General features: G+C 44.4%; 1 protein-coding gene across 8 annotated transcripts in view; it reads left to right on the top strand.

Moving 5' to 3' along the window:
- Positions 1-19124, top strand: part of LOC111665278 (nck-associated protein 5) — a 125631-nt gene that overhangs the window by 58679 nt on the left and 47828 nt on the right. For 4 of the 8 annotated variants that reach the window (XM_023420213.2, XM_023420211.2, XM_023420215.2 and 1 more), the window contains 2 exons: positions 4362-4425; positions 15020-15153. In XM_023420213.2, the coding sequence (XP_023275981.2) occupies positions 4362-4425; positions 15020-15153 (198 nt within the window). The other 4 variants (XM_087177695.1, XM_087177694.1, XM_023420212.2 and 1 more) reach the window with 3 other exon arrangements.

The raw sequence follows: 19124 nt of genomic DNA, 5'->3' as shown, positions 1-19124 counted from the left end.
GAGCTGCGCCGTGCTGTCTGTTTTATCTGGAAGGAAGGGCTTCAGAGCTTTGAATGCTGCTGGAATCGCACGCGTAAAGGAGGGAAAGGATGATTGAGGTGTACAAAGTGTGTGTGTGTGTGTGTGTGTGCGTGAACAGCAAACGGCAACCAGTGAGATAATGAGCAGAAAATCGCAATCAGGTGTTAAAAATGACCCTTGTTTTCGAGGACTAGTCAGTGCATTTTTCCATTAATTCCAGGTAACAGGAATTTGTATTAAAAGTAATAGACGATGGATCATTTAAGAGTGATAGCAGCTTTAAATCCTTTGGTATTAGAGCTTCGTGGGTTGTTTCATCCCTGCTTTTTACATTTTGATTTCCATTTGTGACTTTTAACGTTATGCAATTCAGAGAATTTGCTTGGACCAAAGAGCAGCACGTAATCCTGAGCTTTTCACACAGCAACATCGTGTTTGTCCGCCTGCTTCTCCTTATAACCGAGGTCTCACAACATCTTTCGCTCGCCTCATTATCTTCTGATGCACAGAAAACACGAGAGCAGAGAAAAGGCGGCGTTTTTCAGCTGAGAGCTGCCGCTGAGGCTCGGCGGGATTCCCTCCACAGCTGAGGCCTCTGGTTCTCTCAGGTGATTCCAGGTCACTGGGAAACCGCTGGAGGTCCACGTCGACACCACTCATGATTGGCTGCTGGCGTTTACCCAGCCAGGCTTTATAATGGGGCTGAAAGAGGAAGAAAAAACAGCAGAGGAGGAGGAGGAATGTATACATGGTGGACTGTCAGCTTGTGCTTTCATCACATGCTCGGATGTACAGGACAAAAGCATGGACCAAAGCCTGAAATAATTCCCCTTTAGTCACAGTCAAGTGTGCAGCATATGAGTATTGAATACAAATAGATACATGCTTCATTTTCCAGAATTTCTTGGAAACTTTTCTTCCTGTTTCAAAGGATGATTCTGATTTATTGCACATTTTTCTGCACTTTTATATCGGTAATAATGATGTTTTGTCATCACTGACCCTCTGACAGGTTGTAAACAAACCCTAGATTAGCCAAAGAGAAACTTTGACCTATCTTACTTGCCGTAGTAATTACACCTTTGATTCGAACCTCCCAATATGGTTTAGATAATCTGGCTACACTTTTGGCTAAACTGACCGCTCATGTTTCTTAGCCTGAAAAACATCGTTAGTGTTTTCACAACCATTTGTAACAATGGCCATAACTACAAAAATAAGACCCGAGGAGTAATAATTATCCTTTTAAAATGAGGTGTGTTTTAGCTAAAAATGAAAACAACATAATTAGCGTGTGAGACCCACCACACCATTACATCATGACTCTTTGCATGTCCAGCCTTCTGCAAGAGATGGCTTGAGATAAACCCCTTTGACATAACAGCATTTGGCTCGGACTACTTACTCAGTCGGACTATTTTTGACAGGCTGGTTTGCACAGCTGGTGACGGTTTACTGAGTGAGTGATTGGCAAAATGTCACACGTCCATTGGGACTGAAACGCAAGTGATCAACTCAGAACCGGAATACGTCAGTCAAAACGCATACGTAAACAACGTACCGAATATAGCGGATTACAGATTGCTTTCATGTGCGCTTGGACGCTGCTCAAATATAATTCAATTACACGCCACCATCAATTGGACGCGAATGTCGCCAGCGAGCGTTTTGCAGTAGAATACTGTTTTGACTACTGCTTGTGCCAATTACTGTAATTATGTTTAACACAGAATGTCAAATTGCTCTATATTTGGAGATGATTTTTCTCGGGGTGCAGTTGGCTCATGCTCCGTTGCTCCTGGAACATGCCTGTGCATAAGTGGCCTGAAACTTAACCCCTTACAGGGCTGACGCTCAGCCATAACACAGACTGGAGGAATGCCAGGCCGGTCCTTGTTTAACAAAAACAATATCTGCAGTGAGAAGTTCCAGAGACCTTTTTTTTTTTTTTCTCAAGGTAGCGTAATGGTGTAAGCGTACAGTATGTGGTAATAGGAAGAGAAACCTTGTGTAACTGGAACATGAGTGTATTAGTCAGTCTCAGGTGTGGAGCAAGCTGTCACACACTTTCTCACACACACACACACACACGCGCGCACAAACACCCACACTGCTTTGTGTATTTTTTCCTCACATGCACACATTAATGAAAGGTCTCACAACACCTTTCACTTTAACGAACGCATGTACCCACCCGCACACCTAAGTTTATGAAGGCACAAAACACACACCAACTTCTCACACAAAAAACGCACTAATGCAAACACACAAACACACACACGCACAATAATAAGCGCACACGCCCAGACACACCCCCTTGTCTCACAGCCTTCGACACTTTTCTTTGACTTCCTCCCAGATTTGTCACAACCTCGCCATTGCGTTTCACAATCGACGTGCCAGGCTCGGCTGTGCCTAATTCAGTCTGGTCCCATTAGAGGGAACACGGCTGCGAGCATGTCCTCCAACAGCAGTGGTGTTAGTTTATAGCTCAGCTCGCTCTTCTCAGTCCAGACACTGGGTATCATCCATCAACCATACATCCCCAGCTGTGGCTTAATCACCAGGGGCTTTTCCCGACAGGTAAGCCGCTCAGAAACAATGATGTCTTGTCAGAGCCGACGAGGAGATGTTAGTCATGAGCTATTTTTGGGGGGTTGGGGGGAGGTTGGTGGAGGAGGAGGGAGGGGGGAGGTTTGGGTGTCTGCTCCAGTGAAGAAATGTGAAAAATGTGCAGGTGATTGTGATTACTTGTGGCTGTCTGCTCTACACACTTCTGTGTTAGGTCCCAAAGTCCCATATTAGGTGGCTTTGAGTGTGTGTGATGTGTTCTGCGAACACACAGTCAATATATATACTAGCTACTACTAGTAATATATACTATATACTAACTACTACCCGGTTTTATTTTGAAGATGATTGTGTGGTGCAGTTTATTATGTAGGAAATAACAGTAGAGCTTTTTGAAACAGCTCTGAGACTTTTATTTTGTTGAACAATATTGCAGAGATGTATTGACTCGTGTGCGATATGTGGATTGTGTTTTATTTTGTAATTTTTTTTTCTTTTTGCAGTTCTGTATCTCATTTTTTTTGTCCTTTTTTGGAAGTGGAGTGATTGTCCTTTGGGACAATGAAGTCGATCTTGTCTTATCTTAAATATTTGCTAATTAATGTATTCATTAGCTTAATTAATGGCCTCATTTGCATACCTGGCTATGCATGTGAGAGAGATAATTGGAGGACATCTGGCAGCTCATGTGCCTCTTGTGTCAATACACTGCATGGACACTGTATTAACATCTTTTTGAATGCAGTATTTAACAATTGAATTAATGACTTTTGGTCTGAAACCAGCAGATTATGAAGAATCAGACACATGTTGCACTGCCAAAGGAGGTGTGTGTCCCCCCCCACCTCCCTCCACCCTCAAAGCATTTCTTGTTTTTCCTGCAACTTGCATCAAAACACTCGTAGAAAGGCAAACAGTATATATATGGCTCATAGCCGACCGTGAGATGCAGGCTGGGATGTCCCGGAGCAGCGTTTCTCCTGTGTTTCAGTTGTTGTGATACCTCAGCAGAGGCAATAAAACAGGGTTCTTTATTATCCGTGCTAGTGTGCCAAGATTTATCCCATTAAAGTCTGGAATGCCCTCACGTGGGAAACGGATTGGACGCGCACAGTCAATTTCTTTGTTTAGCCCAGTTCACGTGTGTGTATTTGTGGGTGTGTGTGTGTGTGGGTGTGTGAGTGCAAGAGAGACATGTTGTGAGTGTGCGATGAGTGTGTGTCTGCAATGTAAGGTCTGGCGTGAGGATGCCCTGCTTTTTGTTTCCTCTGAGCTATTTTTGTCTGGACAGAACTGCAAGCCCCTCTGTTTTGTGCGGTTAGCGGAACGACATCGTCTTCACAGTGTGTGTGTGTGTGTGTGTGTGTGTGTGTGTGTGTGTGTGTGTGTGTGTGTGTGGGTTTATCTGCTGATCAGGCCTCTGTGGTTTCTGCTGTTAGGCAAAAGAAAGATGAAAGAGAGAAGTGTTGGTTTCTCATACACTGAATTGATATTGACTTTAATTAAATATCAGATACTGTGATTGATTAACTGTCTCTAAAGGAATTTGATAAGAGAGTCTGAGAGTCTGGGTGTCTTCATTAGTTTGAAAGTTGCTTCAGGGCCTTTTTCTCCTTAACAAGAGTGAAATTCCTGGCAAAAACTGGTTGAAAAAATATTGTTGTCAGTCTGACTGTGTCACTCACTGAACGATGAATGATCACAAGTCGACTTACTCTTATTTTCTCTCCCCTCCTTCCTCCCCTTCCTCTCCTCTCCCTTTTGTTTAGGGAAAAGCTGGCCGTGGCTCGCCTGCAGAGGGAAGTCGCACGGAGCAAGAGCGAGGGAACAATGGTAAAGTACAGCGGAGCCGCTCGCCCCTGTAATCTGCACAAAGCCAAAACAGCCACAGTATGCTCACTTCACACACACACCCTCATTCTCTGCCAAGCTGTCACGCCGGCCAAAGTCAATCTTTGGAGTTTCGACACTTCATCAGTTCATCTTAAAGGAGACAGCTCAGGAGAAGTGTATGCATAAGTAGGTATTTTTCACCCATGTGATACCAACAAAACTAACTGTACAAAAAAAAAATTGTAAAAAGGTGCCAGTTTTCTGTATTTATCAATGTGACACATTTTACTCAAATAGTTTTGAGGCCTGATGTCCTGTGGAGACATTCTGCAGGAACAACAGGTATTCAGATGCATGGTCAGGTTGTGTTACATTACAAGGCTGCAGTTGCGTGGCAGCTGTCACGTTGCATTGCACTCGGCTTTACTGGAACTGGCTGACATTGTGCTTTCCCTTGTTTTTCAATAGAACTTGTGAAAGAAGGGGAAAATAACTCAGGAGGTGGAGATCTGCATAAATATATATATATATATATATATATATACACGTCTACATTGATTCATATCTTTCTTCGCACGTTTGCAAATGTGTGAATACGGTCTGTTTGTCTGAGAGAGGTCAGAAAGTGAAAAGTTGAACCATGTGATGAAGCTCAGCTCAGCTGATTGCAGCCTCTGAGCAGAGGCCCTAACCACAGGCCCAGCTGTTCGGCTGCACCCCAGTGATGCCTCTGATTCTCTTTATGGCAGCAGGCCTAAAGCAACAGCACACAAGGGCTGATACACTCTGAGGTTTTCACACTGTTGTGTGTGAATGTCTATTGATCCCTGAAGGAGGAATGCTTGTTTTTTCTTCTCACTTCTCCCCACAGTCAAAGAGGTCAAAACACAGGGTCACACAGAGAACAGCGCCCTTGGAGCTGGGCAGGGAGTCAGTGCATTGCTCCAGGGCACTTCAGCGCTGCAGATTCTTCCTGTCGTTGAGGCTTGAATTTATTTGAGAAAACAGTAGCAGTGTTTTTCTCTGTTTATGAGTTTACAGAGAAGATGACCTACAATATGAATGGTTCTTCTTGTGTCCGGTTTTGCATCAGTTCATAAATATAGACACAGAAATTGATATTTCACAGTTGACTGATTCAGTGTGAAAGGAGATAATTGCAGACAGAGATTGGCATCACTTCCAGGATTTATTTGCATCGACGTATCTTGAATAGAATCATAAGGAGGATGTCATGAGTTTTCCCCACTTTCGCCCACCTCCCTCCTCCCTGACCTCTGTGTGACTCTTCTGTACTGTCACCCCGGTCATGGATGTGTATATGAAACAAGGGCTCCATATTGATTTCCATCGTGGAGAGATATGGGCTACTTTAGATGAATGGAATGTGTGGACCCACCAATGACCCCTCACTATCACTGCATGACTTGGAGTCATGTGGGCAGCACTGTTTCTCATAGGCTAAAGTTGCCTAAATTGCAGCCTTCACTTCCTACAAATGAACTAAGAGGTGTAGACATGAAGTCACATGGGCCATCAGATAAGTCATTCATTGAAAAGTTTAGTTTCCCCGACTGTCGTCAGCGACACAGCGCCTCGCCGAGACGAATCGAAACTACAGGTTTACTCCGCTGATTGACTGCAAGTCATGCTGCACATTACTGTGCTTTACGGGCTTATGTGTGTTCTCTGGTGGTCACACAGAGGTCACAAAGCCTGCAGCGAGGCCTCGTGTGTCACAGATAATGGTGGACAACCAGGGTAGTAGAGAGCATAACTTACTTTTTAATGAGGTAATACCAGAACAATAAAAGGGGATAGGAATAGCCAAAACAGCACTATTTTCACCTCTTTTCGGTTACTATGGTAACCAAACCTCTGCAGTTTTACATGAAGGATGGCAATTTAAAAGTAGTTTAGCTTCTGAAGTCTTGAAAAAGTCTTTCATCTATTATCACAGAGTCCTGCGTTTGCTCCGTGAATGCCAAACAGGTTCGGTGTGAAAGTGTCCTCAGCGCATGCAGCACACAGGAGATCCTGTCCTGCCCTTCCTAATTAGTGGTAATGTTGAGGGCACGTTCTCACTTCTCTCTTCTGTAATGTAATTCAGTGTATGTGTCCACGCCTCAGGGGCCACGCCTCACGACATGTCAGCACATCCTCCTGTAGCGCCAACCGTTGCGTCCTCTGACCTCAGCACAGCCTTAGAAAAACATATCACTCGCCACGCTGTGAGACTGTGCCCGGCTCTCAGACTCACGTGAGTGGACGACATGCTGATTATTACTTTTGAGGGGGTGTGTGAACGGCTGTCTGCGCATGCACAAGGTTGAGAGAGAGAGAGAGGGATGAGTTATCTGTGCCAGACAGGAGGAGGGTGAGGGGGGCGATGGAGGAAGAAAAGGGAGGAGGGGGGGGGGGTATCACTAAGCTCCATTTGAAATTGGGATTATCCCCGTTGGAGTCCCCCCTTGCACTCTCTCTCCGGCATTCCTGGGAGGCTTCGGAGCTCAGGCACGATTCTTCAATAGAAATGAAAAAGAGACTGCTGCATCAAGGAGATAATTGTCAAAAGTGCTGGCGGTGTGAAGTGGGAACTGCTCACCGGCTACAGCCTGTGCCCCCGCAGAACCCCCAGCACCCTGACGCCCACTTCCATGCCCACTCGCTCACTCCCCCACCCCCCCCCCCCCCCCCCCCCCCCCCATCTTCGCCTGCCAAGGGGCTAACCCAGAGAGACAGATTAAAACAGCCCACAGACTTTTGAAGCAGCTCCCACCCTCTCCTCTGCATCTGATGCCTCTCTTTACCAGCCTCTGCTCGCCGCCTTGGTCTTCCCCTCTATACATCCATTAGCGTCTTCTGTGTAACACGATCAGAGAAACAGAAAGCGGCGGTGCCATCCGGCTGCGTTCCTGTGCAGGTTCGCTTCTGCTGAGCAAGCTCCACGGGGGGAATGTCATTTCTGCACCATTACCGGTGCGCCGTGCGGGGGAAAAGAATGTGAAAAGGCATCTTTATGATTGTGCACACGGCAACAATTGTAAGCCTCGGGTCTGGCTTGCACCGTTACGCGGCTGTAAATGAGACAGCATTAACAGCACAGTTTACTGATGAGTGTGTGTTTTAATTGGGTCTCCTGTTGTGAAACATGGTGGCTACTGGCAGTGCAAAAGTACAACACTCTTTTGTTATGGATCATTTGGGAGAATCACATGAAGCCTTTTAAATAATTTGCTGGGCAATCAGCGGTTAGGCTCAGGGAACGAGCATCTGCAAAGTATTTCACCACAAATATGGCCACACAAGATGCATTTGTTATTATTCTGAAGTGATACGGTCTAACAGCCACCAGACCTGCCCACTGTTTGTATCTTAAACTTTATATTAGGGTTTGGACATGGTGCTTTTGGCGTGCTCTGCAGAGCGCAATCTTTAAAAGTCTTACAAGAAAAACAGTGGATTTCCCGTTAGGTGTTTGACAGAGCACAGGTCATGGTTTATTCTGTGAAGGCCTCAGCTTCTTTCCAACAAGACTGCCCTGTCTGTCTGGAGTCAAACCGCTCATTCACAGGCCTCATCGCTGCTGTAGGTTTTTCTCTGGAATTCTTCACACCCCAAACCCAGAGGCGTGGTGCAGGGCAGGGCCGCTCTCGGTCTCCCACTCCCTTTTGATGCCACTCTGAAGTGCAATCTAAGTCCATCAGGGGCAGGATGCTGGGTTTCCTGTTAGGCAGAAAAACAGAGAAAACAGAAGTCTATATGCAGGCTTGTAAAGGCAGCGCCGCCCGCTCTGCTGACGGGGGGGGCTGGGCTCTCCATTAAAAAGGCATTTAAAACTGTTAGGTAAGATTATGACCACTGGAAGCGGCTGTCTAAACAACATGTGAAAATAAACGATCTGGCTTTGAGAGAAACTAGCTTTATTTTTCTTTGGGTTTTTGCGGACGCTGTGTGATATCTGAGCTTAAACAGATACGAGCCTCACACATACAGCAGATTCACACAGTTATTTCCCTGGATGTTTGGGCTGATTAGAGTATTTGATGGCTGAGCGAAACATACATGTGAACGTTGAAGAGAATAGTTTTTTTTTTCAGCTTGAACTTAACTTAATTGTGTCGATACTCATTTAAAAATCAGATTTCTCCAGAGCATTTCATGTAGAATATGGAGTTAAGATAAGAAGTGAGCCGCTGCATGTGTGAATATAAAGTGGGAAACGGGGTGGCACAGAATGGTAAAAAAATAACCCCTGGAGCCATAATAGGAATCAGCTATTTCTGTACATGAAAACAGATTTTCTCATGCCACAGACTGCAACACTGCATCAAGTAAAATTAACTTTTTAAAACTGGAAATGATGTGCAATTATCCTTTTGTATCAACTGTAACCGCAGACTTACCCTGACCTTAACCAAAGCGCTCAGCCTTTATCCCAGTGTTAACCGTAGTGCTTTCGCCACAACAAGGAGCCATGAGCAGATATTGTTATTATAATCTCAGGTGATGTTATTAGAAGGATTGATAAATCAAACACAGATGAAACTCTCAGCAGATTGCTTCAGCTGTTTTAGAAACTATCATATTGTACTACAAATATGGTTTCGATTTGATTTGTATTATAAAAGGTTTAAAGTCACAGTGAAAATGGCCGTTAATGCATCTTCAGCTTCTTTTAATCAAATCCCAGGAAGAAATTTTGATGTAAAACTATTTTTGACACATACTTGTACATGTGACAAATGAATAATTAACACAGGGGAACAAGATTAGAGCTCACTCGTTCATTTGACTGTGTCTTTAAAAGTGTGGTGTCTTAGTGTTATTACTCTATCGGATAGTCTGGCAGTTTCAACATCTTGTGCTGAGCTGGGTCACATTTTACAAGAAAGGTTCTAGGTCGATGTGCAACATTGATGTTCTTCTTGTGCAGCCTGAGCCACAGCTTTTACCGAGTTGAACAAGCCGAGAAGAGAGACAGATTGAATGGAGGGTCGTGATTTTGAGCGCAGTCCCACTGTATGAGTTAGGACCTTCGCTTGGCAGAACCCAGTGTTTGTGGTAATTAGTCCACGGTATCAAGCTTTATTGGACAATGATTTATTAGTGTTTAAACCACCATAGAAAACACACCTTTTAGATGGACGTCTTTTGTAGGGTGCTTTCAGCAGATAAAGGAGGGCTTCGAGGGGCTCCCCCCGTTTTAAGAGACAGGGAGAAAGGCTCGGTCCTCGTGGAGCCCCTTCGCTGAGGGACCTTCATAGAGTGTTTCTGACAGCTGTTTGGAAGATGCGTGACAGCGTGGAGGTTTGGGGACTAAGGGGGGTGTTGGGGGGGGGACTCAGGTGCTGTCTCTGCAGATTGGCCTTATCAGCCACGGACAGGGGCGAGGGCCGAAACAGGGTCCCCCCAGTGCTCTGCACATTCACTGGGTGACGAGCGCTGACAGCCAGGCTCAAATCGCATCTCCACACCGTCCCTTTCACCCACTCTCTCCGGAGTGTATTTGTGTGTGTGTGTTTGACTGACTGAATGACTCGGAGTGCGTGGGTTGGAGTGGGGGGAGCTCCCTTGGCAATGATAAATGGGCCACTCATATGATTTAGCATATTCCTGGGGTGTGTGTATTATTTGCTATAGTGCCGGCGGCTGTGTAAGAGAGAAGTGGTACACTCTAATGTAGTGGCTCTCCATGATAATTGAATTGATGGAGCCCTGGGGGACATAGGACGCAGATTTTTGGTGAATAAAACACTGTTTAGACTCAACCTTATTTCTATAACAAGTCGTCTCAGAAAACATATGCTCCTTTGAATTTCCCCTCGTGAAGAAACACACACACCTACAATTCCTTTTAATTTTGAGATCTTTGTCAGGCGCCATGATTAAATGACTGAGTACTGAATATTTAATTTAAAAGAAACAACATAAAGGCCATTATTTTTGCACGCTTTAGTCTCAGTGACATATATAATGACTGGTTTTTAAGAGCAGGGCAACTGACCTGGCATTTCAAATACATTACACTGTATGTGCCAGCCAAGCAGTCAAATCGTCCTCATGTTACACTTTCATGTGACTCCAGTCTTGCTGATGAAGACACACACACTCACACACACACACTTATACATACACACAAACAGCCTAGTGGCATGTTTTATTTATGAATGAAGAACCTGCATGGTGTATTGTGTCCCTGATGTTTGCTTTAGCAGCGAGCCAGAGATCCGCTCCCGGTCCTTTGATTAGGCAAAGAGCTCCAACTGGGGGGGGGGGGGTTCTGTGTAATGAAGAGATTATTGAGCCCCCTGAACTGTACCCCAAACCCCACATTAATGCACAGACATATACAGTCGCAGATGGACATCCTACAGAATCAGAGACGCAGTCGTGGCTACGCGCTCACATGCACTTAACCTGATAACACTGCACTGCAGCTTTTTTTTCTTTTATGGGAGAAAGCATTGCAGGCACAACAAGGAGAGGCAGAGGTCTCTAATTAATTTAGAGTCCTCTGTGGATCTTGGAGGGTATCAGGGGGGTTCGGGTCTTCTAGTAATTCAGCTCGGATGAATACCATTACCATCTAATGCTGTCCAATTACAGAGACAGACTTCATTCTGGGCTCCGCTGCATCTAATACAATTTTAGACATTCTCTATAGAAGAAACAAGGAGGAAGCACTCTGAACCTAATGTATCCTACACAAAATACACACACAAACACACAACACACCACACAGAAACGAAGTGTTTGCTGTTTCTTTTATCCCGGATTTTTCATTTATTTCAGTACATTTAGTGTATTGAAATCAATAGCATATCGCAGTCCATTCAATCTCAAGCTATACATGTTGATGGTGATAAATTCTGCCATATCTAGATTGATACAGTTTTTATCAACCAGGAAATGAAACCAGCCTCGTCTGCGACAGAGGTCAAATTTAATCCTGAAACACCCAATCTGGGCTCGTTTCAGATATATGGCTCAGTAGACCGATATAAACTCCTGCCTGGGCCATTTTATAGATTACTTGGCCCATTCCATCTGATATTGCTTTTTCCAAACCGTTGTTGTTGTTTGATAGTGCTGGCTTTGTTGGGGCCGGCTACTTGCAACTGCAGTTTTATTCCAGGAAAATGTTGCCCTCCGCAGGGGGAAGGCGGTAGTTCACCTCATTCAGCCAGGGGCCATGACAGAGCAGTCAAGTGAGAGGATTATCTCCTCAGTCGTTGGATTAACTAAAGTAAATGTTCTCACAGAAAGTTGCCAAGCATGTTTTCATCACATGCCATCTCAGTGTTGACTTTGAGGTGTCCTACCGAGGCTTTACTAAAGGCGTGTTGCCCTTTGTAGCTAAGGCTTATTAAAGAATATGCTTTCAATTAGCATACTCTTTACCACAGAAAAAAAAAAAAAAAGCCATGAAGTTGCTGAAGACAATAAACATTTCAACCCAGAAAAACCGTAATGTATTGCTCGGGATTTTCTGGCCACATAAAGATATGGTAATGTTTGATTTAATAGCCTCGGGCCTTGTTAAATTGCTGAAATTATATATTGAACAAAAGCAATAGAGGCCCTTTTTACTAGAACACAGACTATAAATCCTGTGTTGTTATTGAGGTTGTTGGCAAGACTCTGTCAGCAGACACATAGTGGTCGGTGGTTTATGCCTGGGGCGTTAGTTAGGCCATGTGGGCAACAAAAATCAGGACTAAAGCTACTGCACTTCTGTGAGAATCCAGGCCAACTCGCTGAACAATACTGTGCATATTAATACACGTGGTTCTGCAAAGAAAAGGCCTTTGTGCCTTGTTTGCATTCAGGTGAAATTCAGCTAAACTAATAGATGCTTAGAGGTTGCACTTGTAATTAGCAGCTTTTATGCCGTGTTTGTATCATTAAAAAACATGTTTTCTATCCTTGTTGCTTCAGGAAAAAAAAAAAAAAAAAATTTCTTTGTGCTTTTGCCATGTAAGTAAATATTGAGCTTGCAACATGATGTATGGGTGAAGAAAACCTTTTGCGTGTTTTGTTGTGTTCATTGTTTTTGAATCCCGTGACTCATTTTCCTTAAAGAAAGACGGCAGAAAGAAAGAGCCAGAAAGTCGTTGGTTTCCGTCCACATATATAGGTCCAAGCTCTTGGCGGGGGGGTGTACTACTTTATGCTTCTGTATAACTGGATTTACAGTGGCCATTACTCCTGACAGGGGGGAGCCTCCCTGTTGTGTAAAGAGCCGCTCCACATAGTAGCCATGGATTTATGGCCACAGAGAGGACCAGAACTGGTTTTAATGGTGACTCGGGTTTAATATTCTCTCTCCCTGACTGATTCACCCACTTAAAATCTGCTTCTTGTGACAGAATTCCTACCAAGCAACAATATAGTGAAATATGGCTGTTTATTGGTTGCATTCAAGACAGTATGGTCACAGTAAAAATAAAAAAAAACAATTTTGGAAAATGTTACGTGATTTTACAGGCATGCTTTTCCAGACGTTTTGACATTTTTCCTTCTTGTTTGGTTTAATGTCATAGCATTAAATCGCAGGTGCAGACGGCGATGACACACTCAGAGTGAAAAGACGAAAACATAATGAGGATGTTTTGTCTATACACCCAAACAAAAGGAAAAGGTTTTCGCCTTCAACACATTGTCCACTCAGTATATCCTTATACTTTCACACCACTAGATGTCCCCACAGTGCTGGAAAAAACAAACCACCTCGGCATGTCTGTCGTCTGTGACTGGTGCTCAACATGAAGAGTAAGACTTAAAGTTAAGATCTAGAGTTTAAAAAAAAAAGATATTAATTCTGTATTTTCTACTGAACAGGCCTTTCAGACTCTAAAGTCTGTGCAGACATCAAGGCAGATGATGATATATCATCTTTTACTGAGGACTGACAGGATAATCCCCCTCTGAATTTACTGCCAGAGGATGACTCGTCTCTTTGCAGACACAATTACAGCCATAATAACATAATTGTCTGGAGAAAACGTCTACTCTTTATTAAGCCAAACAAATAAGATAAAGTGCACTTCACATTCAAATCTCTTATTCAGCAAAAGCTTGCTCTGCAGAAGGAGAAACCTTTTTTTTTTCTTTTTTTTAATGACAGTCCAGTTAGTCTTTTGGGCCTTCAACCCACTTTGCAGTTATTTTACAATCTTGTATTTTTTAGCTGATATTCCCGACAAGATTGTGGCAGATGGTCGATCACTTAGACTTTCAGCAGCAAGAAAACGCAGCCAATTGCTTTGTCATAAATTGTCAGCGGCGGTGATGCCAGGCTTTGTGTAGAGACTGCAAGACTAATAGAATGATCCTCGCCAGTTTGCTCTGTCAGCTAAAACCCTCAGTCTTGCTGGTAGCGGTCGCTCAAAGCTTCTCCACAACTTTGTCGCTGCAAAAAAAAAAAAAAAAAAAACTCACTAGCAATGCCAAAATCCCCCCCCCACCCTTCAAGCAGGGAGTGTGCTAGCACGGGGCCGGGGCCTTTGAAGTCGGGTTTGAGGCGATGGTGGTTCTCTCTTTTGGGAGCAGATGGCTGAGGCCATCAGAAAGAAGAGGAATCCAATTAAAAACTGAAAGAGGAGCTTTCATTTTTGAATTGTCTCTGGTGAAAAAGGGACAGATAAAAATGGCCATGTGATCTGTGGAGACCTTACACAGCATAGACTTTGAAAGTTCCTCATGAGGAAGAAGGGGTTAATTCACACTCACAAACAAAGCTTCAGAGGAAAAGTTCACGACACTTTGCTGCAGACAGCTGTAAATGAAGTGGAAAAGCACGTGGAAAGAAATGAAAAGGCAAGGATGACTCGAACCTCTTCAGTTCTACCACCTGCGTCTTACCGATGAGCCTTGGCTTCTATGTTCAAAATCTATCAATAGTTAAAGTGAGGTCACATTTAGTCTTTAAAAACAAGTTGTTTTTTTTCTTGCAAAGTTACCAAGCAACAACACAGTTTTCGTGTACGGGGAAGAGAGGATGGATGGCTGCTGTTCTGGTAAACAAGCTATTCATAGCCATTTTTACCATTTGTGACAATCTGAGTATGCTGCAGGTTTTCAGCACTAAGTGTGAAAGCTCAAGGACTTTGATGCCATAAATATGCACACTTAATGTGATGGCACGGCACTGAAATTCAAAGAAAAACAAGAGCGCAGGGAAAGATTGAGGCTTCGGGAGACCAGGCCCGGTGACATTTAGTGTGAACTCTCCGTCACGGCGACAGACAGAAAGGGATTCATTATGAACATTTCAAAGAAACAACAAACTACAGGAAGTAATGCCAATCTGGAATCTTAAATGTCATCACACTCTCACTCTCATTTCTTTTTTTTCTTAATGTTAGACAAAAGATGCTTTTTTATCACAGATGTTCTGACGATTGATGGAAGTTAAAACATTCTGTTTTCGCTTCACCTTTTTCCTACGGAGGGTCGGAGGTCAGGGTTCAGCAGGAAAGCGACATCCCGACAGCTGTCACGGTTTCAGGGGGACTTACACTCAGGGACCAGAAACGTGGCGTAATGACTTAGGGATGATGAGGTCGATCTTTTTTCTGTGTGTCCACAGCGAGAAAAGCTGATCCACGAGCTAGAGGAAGAGCGACGCCTGCGACTGGAGAGCGAGAAGCGTCTGCGGGAAGTGACCGAGGAGTCAGAGCTGGGACAGGCCCAGATGGTTTCACTGCAGCAACAATTCTCCAGGTAAAAAGAGCCTGAAAGCTGAGAGCATATCTGGTATTACTGTAGGACTGAATCAAAAATCAAGATCAAAAGTAGATTGGAATAACAGATTGTGGCAAAATCAACCAGGTTTTTTTGCTCAAAACTTTCTGGGAAAACCAACAGCCACCGCTTAGTAGAAGCAGCAAGTTCCCTGCAATCACCAGTCACTCCGACTTGTCTTTAGCAAATAGATGACGACGGTTGATACATCACTTCAGCTGCGGAGAGGTGAAGTTATTCAAGCATGAAGTGTTCAAACAACGCTCCCTTCATAACTTCAGTAACCTCCGTTTTTTGTCAAAATCGTCCTCAAACACACAGCTGCCGAGGTGTGACGGGCCGGAGCCGAGTTGATGCCATAATTTGGCGATAGGCATTCATTGCTTTACTTAAGCAAAAAAAAAAAAGAGGATTTCACATTGACTGCTTATCTTCTCATTAAGTTGGTGGAGAAAATCTTGTACATTTTAATGGTCCCAGTGTTATAGTGCAGATGAGGGCAGAGTCGCCGCCATGGGAAGAATAAAATATTTAAGAGCCGTTCCAAAGATTTATCACATATTTAAAATGTTCCATTGTTGCCTGTGAATTAAGCTTGACAGAGTTTCTCACTTATGTTCAGCCCCCTCGCATCTGTTTTATAAACGCGACTCCCCTGCATCTCATTTGTACAGTTTACACCTTAGAGCTGCTAGATGAGGCTTAGCTTTAAGCACAGGCATTAAGCACCTTGCTCAAGGGGTCCTTTAGCAACAGTTGTGTCAGTAGCGGCCCTTACAGGACACGACCTATGAGATTATAGTCTTTAGGCAGTTTCCAGTCGGTATAGCATAACTTTTCTGTTCAGTCTGAGGTATATAAATCATCACATAAACCTGTCTGAACCAATTCTATATTTCCGACACAGCTGGCTGCACCTGACTGTTTCTTGTGTTTGGGTGTAGGATCAGACACGAGCATCTCCCCGTTTGACCTGCGTGTAGACTTATAATGTTCTCCGCACATGTTGCCAAGGAAAAAGTGATACTATTTTTGGGGAGACACAGCGTGCTCCCTCTTGGAGTAAGACTCTTAAAAGGGGGGGCAGATGTAGTGAGTGGTGAATTAGTAGATAGAAAAGGAGCAATATGAGAGTCAGTGTCTTGCAGCCAGAGCAAGAGAAAGTACTGCAATTCTATTAGGAGGGAAATATATAAAGCTTATCCCCGATCGGGCCCCGCATAGGTCCCCACTGAGACAGATGAATTTGTCGCTGTGGCAGAGGTCGCACAGATGGATGGTTCTCATTGGGTGCCAGACGGCTACAGGTCCTCTCCGGTGCTCATTGTCATCATACTGGATTGCTGTAATTTCTGTGCACCGTAGCGTCGGCGGCTCTGTGACTCCTGTGGGAACACAAGGGTTCAGCCGCTTTCCTTCCACAAGTTACACAGATATCTCCCTCCGCCCGCCACACAAACAAGCTAACAGGATTTCAGACTCACTGTCAAAGTCTTAATCTTTGTGTAAGCATTGCCGAGTGCTTATCTGAATGTGAATGAGCGAGCGCGCCGAGCACAGCCTCTGCGCGAGCTGCCAACGTGTGTGTGTGTGTGTTTACTCGTACCTGGCCCTTCAGTGGATTAACATTCTTACATGGCAGCCAATAATCGGTGGCGCTGTGCCCTGGTGGCAGATGGGACATCAGTGTGGTCACTTTAATTAGCGACTTACAAGCCAGTAAAAGAAAAAAAAAAAAAAGAAGAAGAAGAAGATAACTCGGTCACCGGGCTACCGACAAGTGTCTTCCCGTGAACCTTTGCCCCACTTTGCGTCTGCCGCTTGCTCTGCTGTTTTTCAGCCATTGGCTTATGGATACCCCTCCCACACACACAAGCACACACGATGACACGCACGTGCCACACTCCGCGTTTGTGTGCACGCTTTCTGCGGAAAAAAAACCCACAGATGACAATTTTTCTCCCGTGATACGTTCATCCATATCTCCTGATTGATTTAGGCTTGTTATTTGTTGCACATTAGGGGAATAGAAACCTCAGTTCATCAATGTGTCTTTCGAGATAACGCCCTCAAATCATGTTAAGTGGACATCCAATCTTTTAAATAGACTGAAATCTGTTTGACCTCAGGCAAAAATTGATTTGCGTATTGCTAATTAATTGAGGTTGTGCTTAGAATCATGAAGATGGAAGCTAGAAACGGGCGTATCAATTTAAATGATAAAAGCCAGCCAAATGTTATAGCAAAGATATCAAACATTATGCAAATGAGTGATTTAAATGGATTTTCCAAACTCTGCCAAAAATAGGGCCTAGTCAGATTTAGCCTTTTTTTTTTTTTTTTGAGCCTGCTGCTTTTATGATTTGTTGCACCAGGAGACAGAGGTGTTCTGTGATGATATGAGACAAAGGTAATGAGATGCTTGTTAGAGTTGCACTTTACAGTATCACACACAGAAATGCACACATGAACAAGGAGAGATCAGACGGTTGCTCCTGGAGCCAGACGCACTCTGGGGATTCTCAGCTTCTTACAAGCCTTTGTTTATGTGTGTGTGTGTGTGTGTGTGTGTGTGTGTGTGTGTGTGTGTGTGTGTGTGTGTGTGTGTGTGTTTGCCTCTGTGCGCCCTGTAACTCTTACACTTTATGGCAAGGGTTGAATGTAAGGCAGGAATCGCCAAAAGTGGAACAGCGAGCTTTTCTCTTCTGCTTTCACCCAACAACAACAACAACAAAAAAAAATCAACCAGCTCAAATTGGCTGTTTTCACGGCTGAGATCAGAAAGTCTGCATTCCTCAAGTCACTGACCACTTAGCTCCAGACATAGGTGTACACACACACACGCCTATATCCACTCCTCCACACACACACACACACACTCGCACACACCATCCCCCAACCGTTTGGGCTCTTAGCTTGGTGTGGGTCACATGCCCAGCCCCTCCTGACTTGGGTCAAACCCCCCACCCCCACCCCCAAAGGTTTTCATCACCACTAGCGAGGCCTGCCGTCGTTAAACTCCTACGGATTAGTGGGAGACTCCAGCCCGCAGACCGGCAGCCTCCTCGGCCCACCCTGGACGTCCCAAAAACTCCACATGGGCAAGACATTTAAGAGCCGGGACGGGGAGAAGACAGGAGAGGGGAGAATGGAGGAGAAGAAAAAAAAAGATGGAGACACCAGAGGAACAGCACTTGGAATCCTGTCTTCTTGTCAGCAAAATGACTGTCAAGAAAAGGATGAATGAATTGTAAAGACAGAAATATAATCCATTGAGTGCTATTGGACATCTACCCCGCAAGGCCTTATCCAACCCCCCCTCCCCCCCTCCCCTTCCTGTGTTACCACACTCAAGACAGGATGACCGGTGGGCAGACAGGAACACGGGGGCCGCTGGGGGCCCTACATTAGCGTCTGGCTTGAAGATGAGGGAGGCGGTTTTCAGGTAATGACCAGAACTGCAGTTTCTATCTGGTGTGTGTGTGGAAACAGAACTCAAGACTGGACTGAACTTTTTTTCCCAGGCATTTGTAGCAATTTGTTTGGTTACACTCCACTGTGTTGCATTTAGCTTCCCATGCTTATCCTCTTAAAGACTTTATTGTAGTCATTCCTCTGCCTGTTGTGGAGATTAGACGCTTCTCGAAAAGGGAAAAGGAGAGGCCCATTGTTGCTTGCTGTTTTCGAGTCTGCTCACACACACGCACACACACACACCTAGGCTCACACACAGGTTCAGTTCCAGTGTCTTTGTCCTACTTGCTTATTCTCTGACTTATCTATCTTGTTGTTTGTCACTTTTGTTCTTTGTAAGGCGTTCAAGGTAAACCAGTTTTTCTAAAAAGGTGGCTTGGAAGTAAATTTCTCTTGACTTCTTTTTTGCTCAGCCACTGTATCGGAGTCATTGTCACCCAGAATGCACGTGTGTTCATCAGCAAAACCTGGGGGGG

Source organism: Seriola lalandi, unplaced genomic scaffold (assembly GCF_002814215.2).
Source record: "Seriola lalandi dorsalis isolate HSWRI2012SDOR001 ecotype SW California unplaced genomic scaffold, Sedor1 jcf7180002054630, whole genome shotgun sequence".
NCBI lineage: Eukaryota > Metazoa > Chordata > Actinopteri > Carangiformes > Carangidae > Seriola > Seriola lalandi.
Note: the sequence above shows the minus strand (reverse complement) of the source record. Positions and strands in the feature narration are given on the sequence as shown.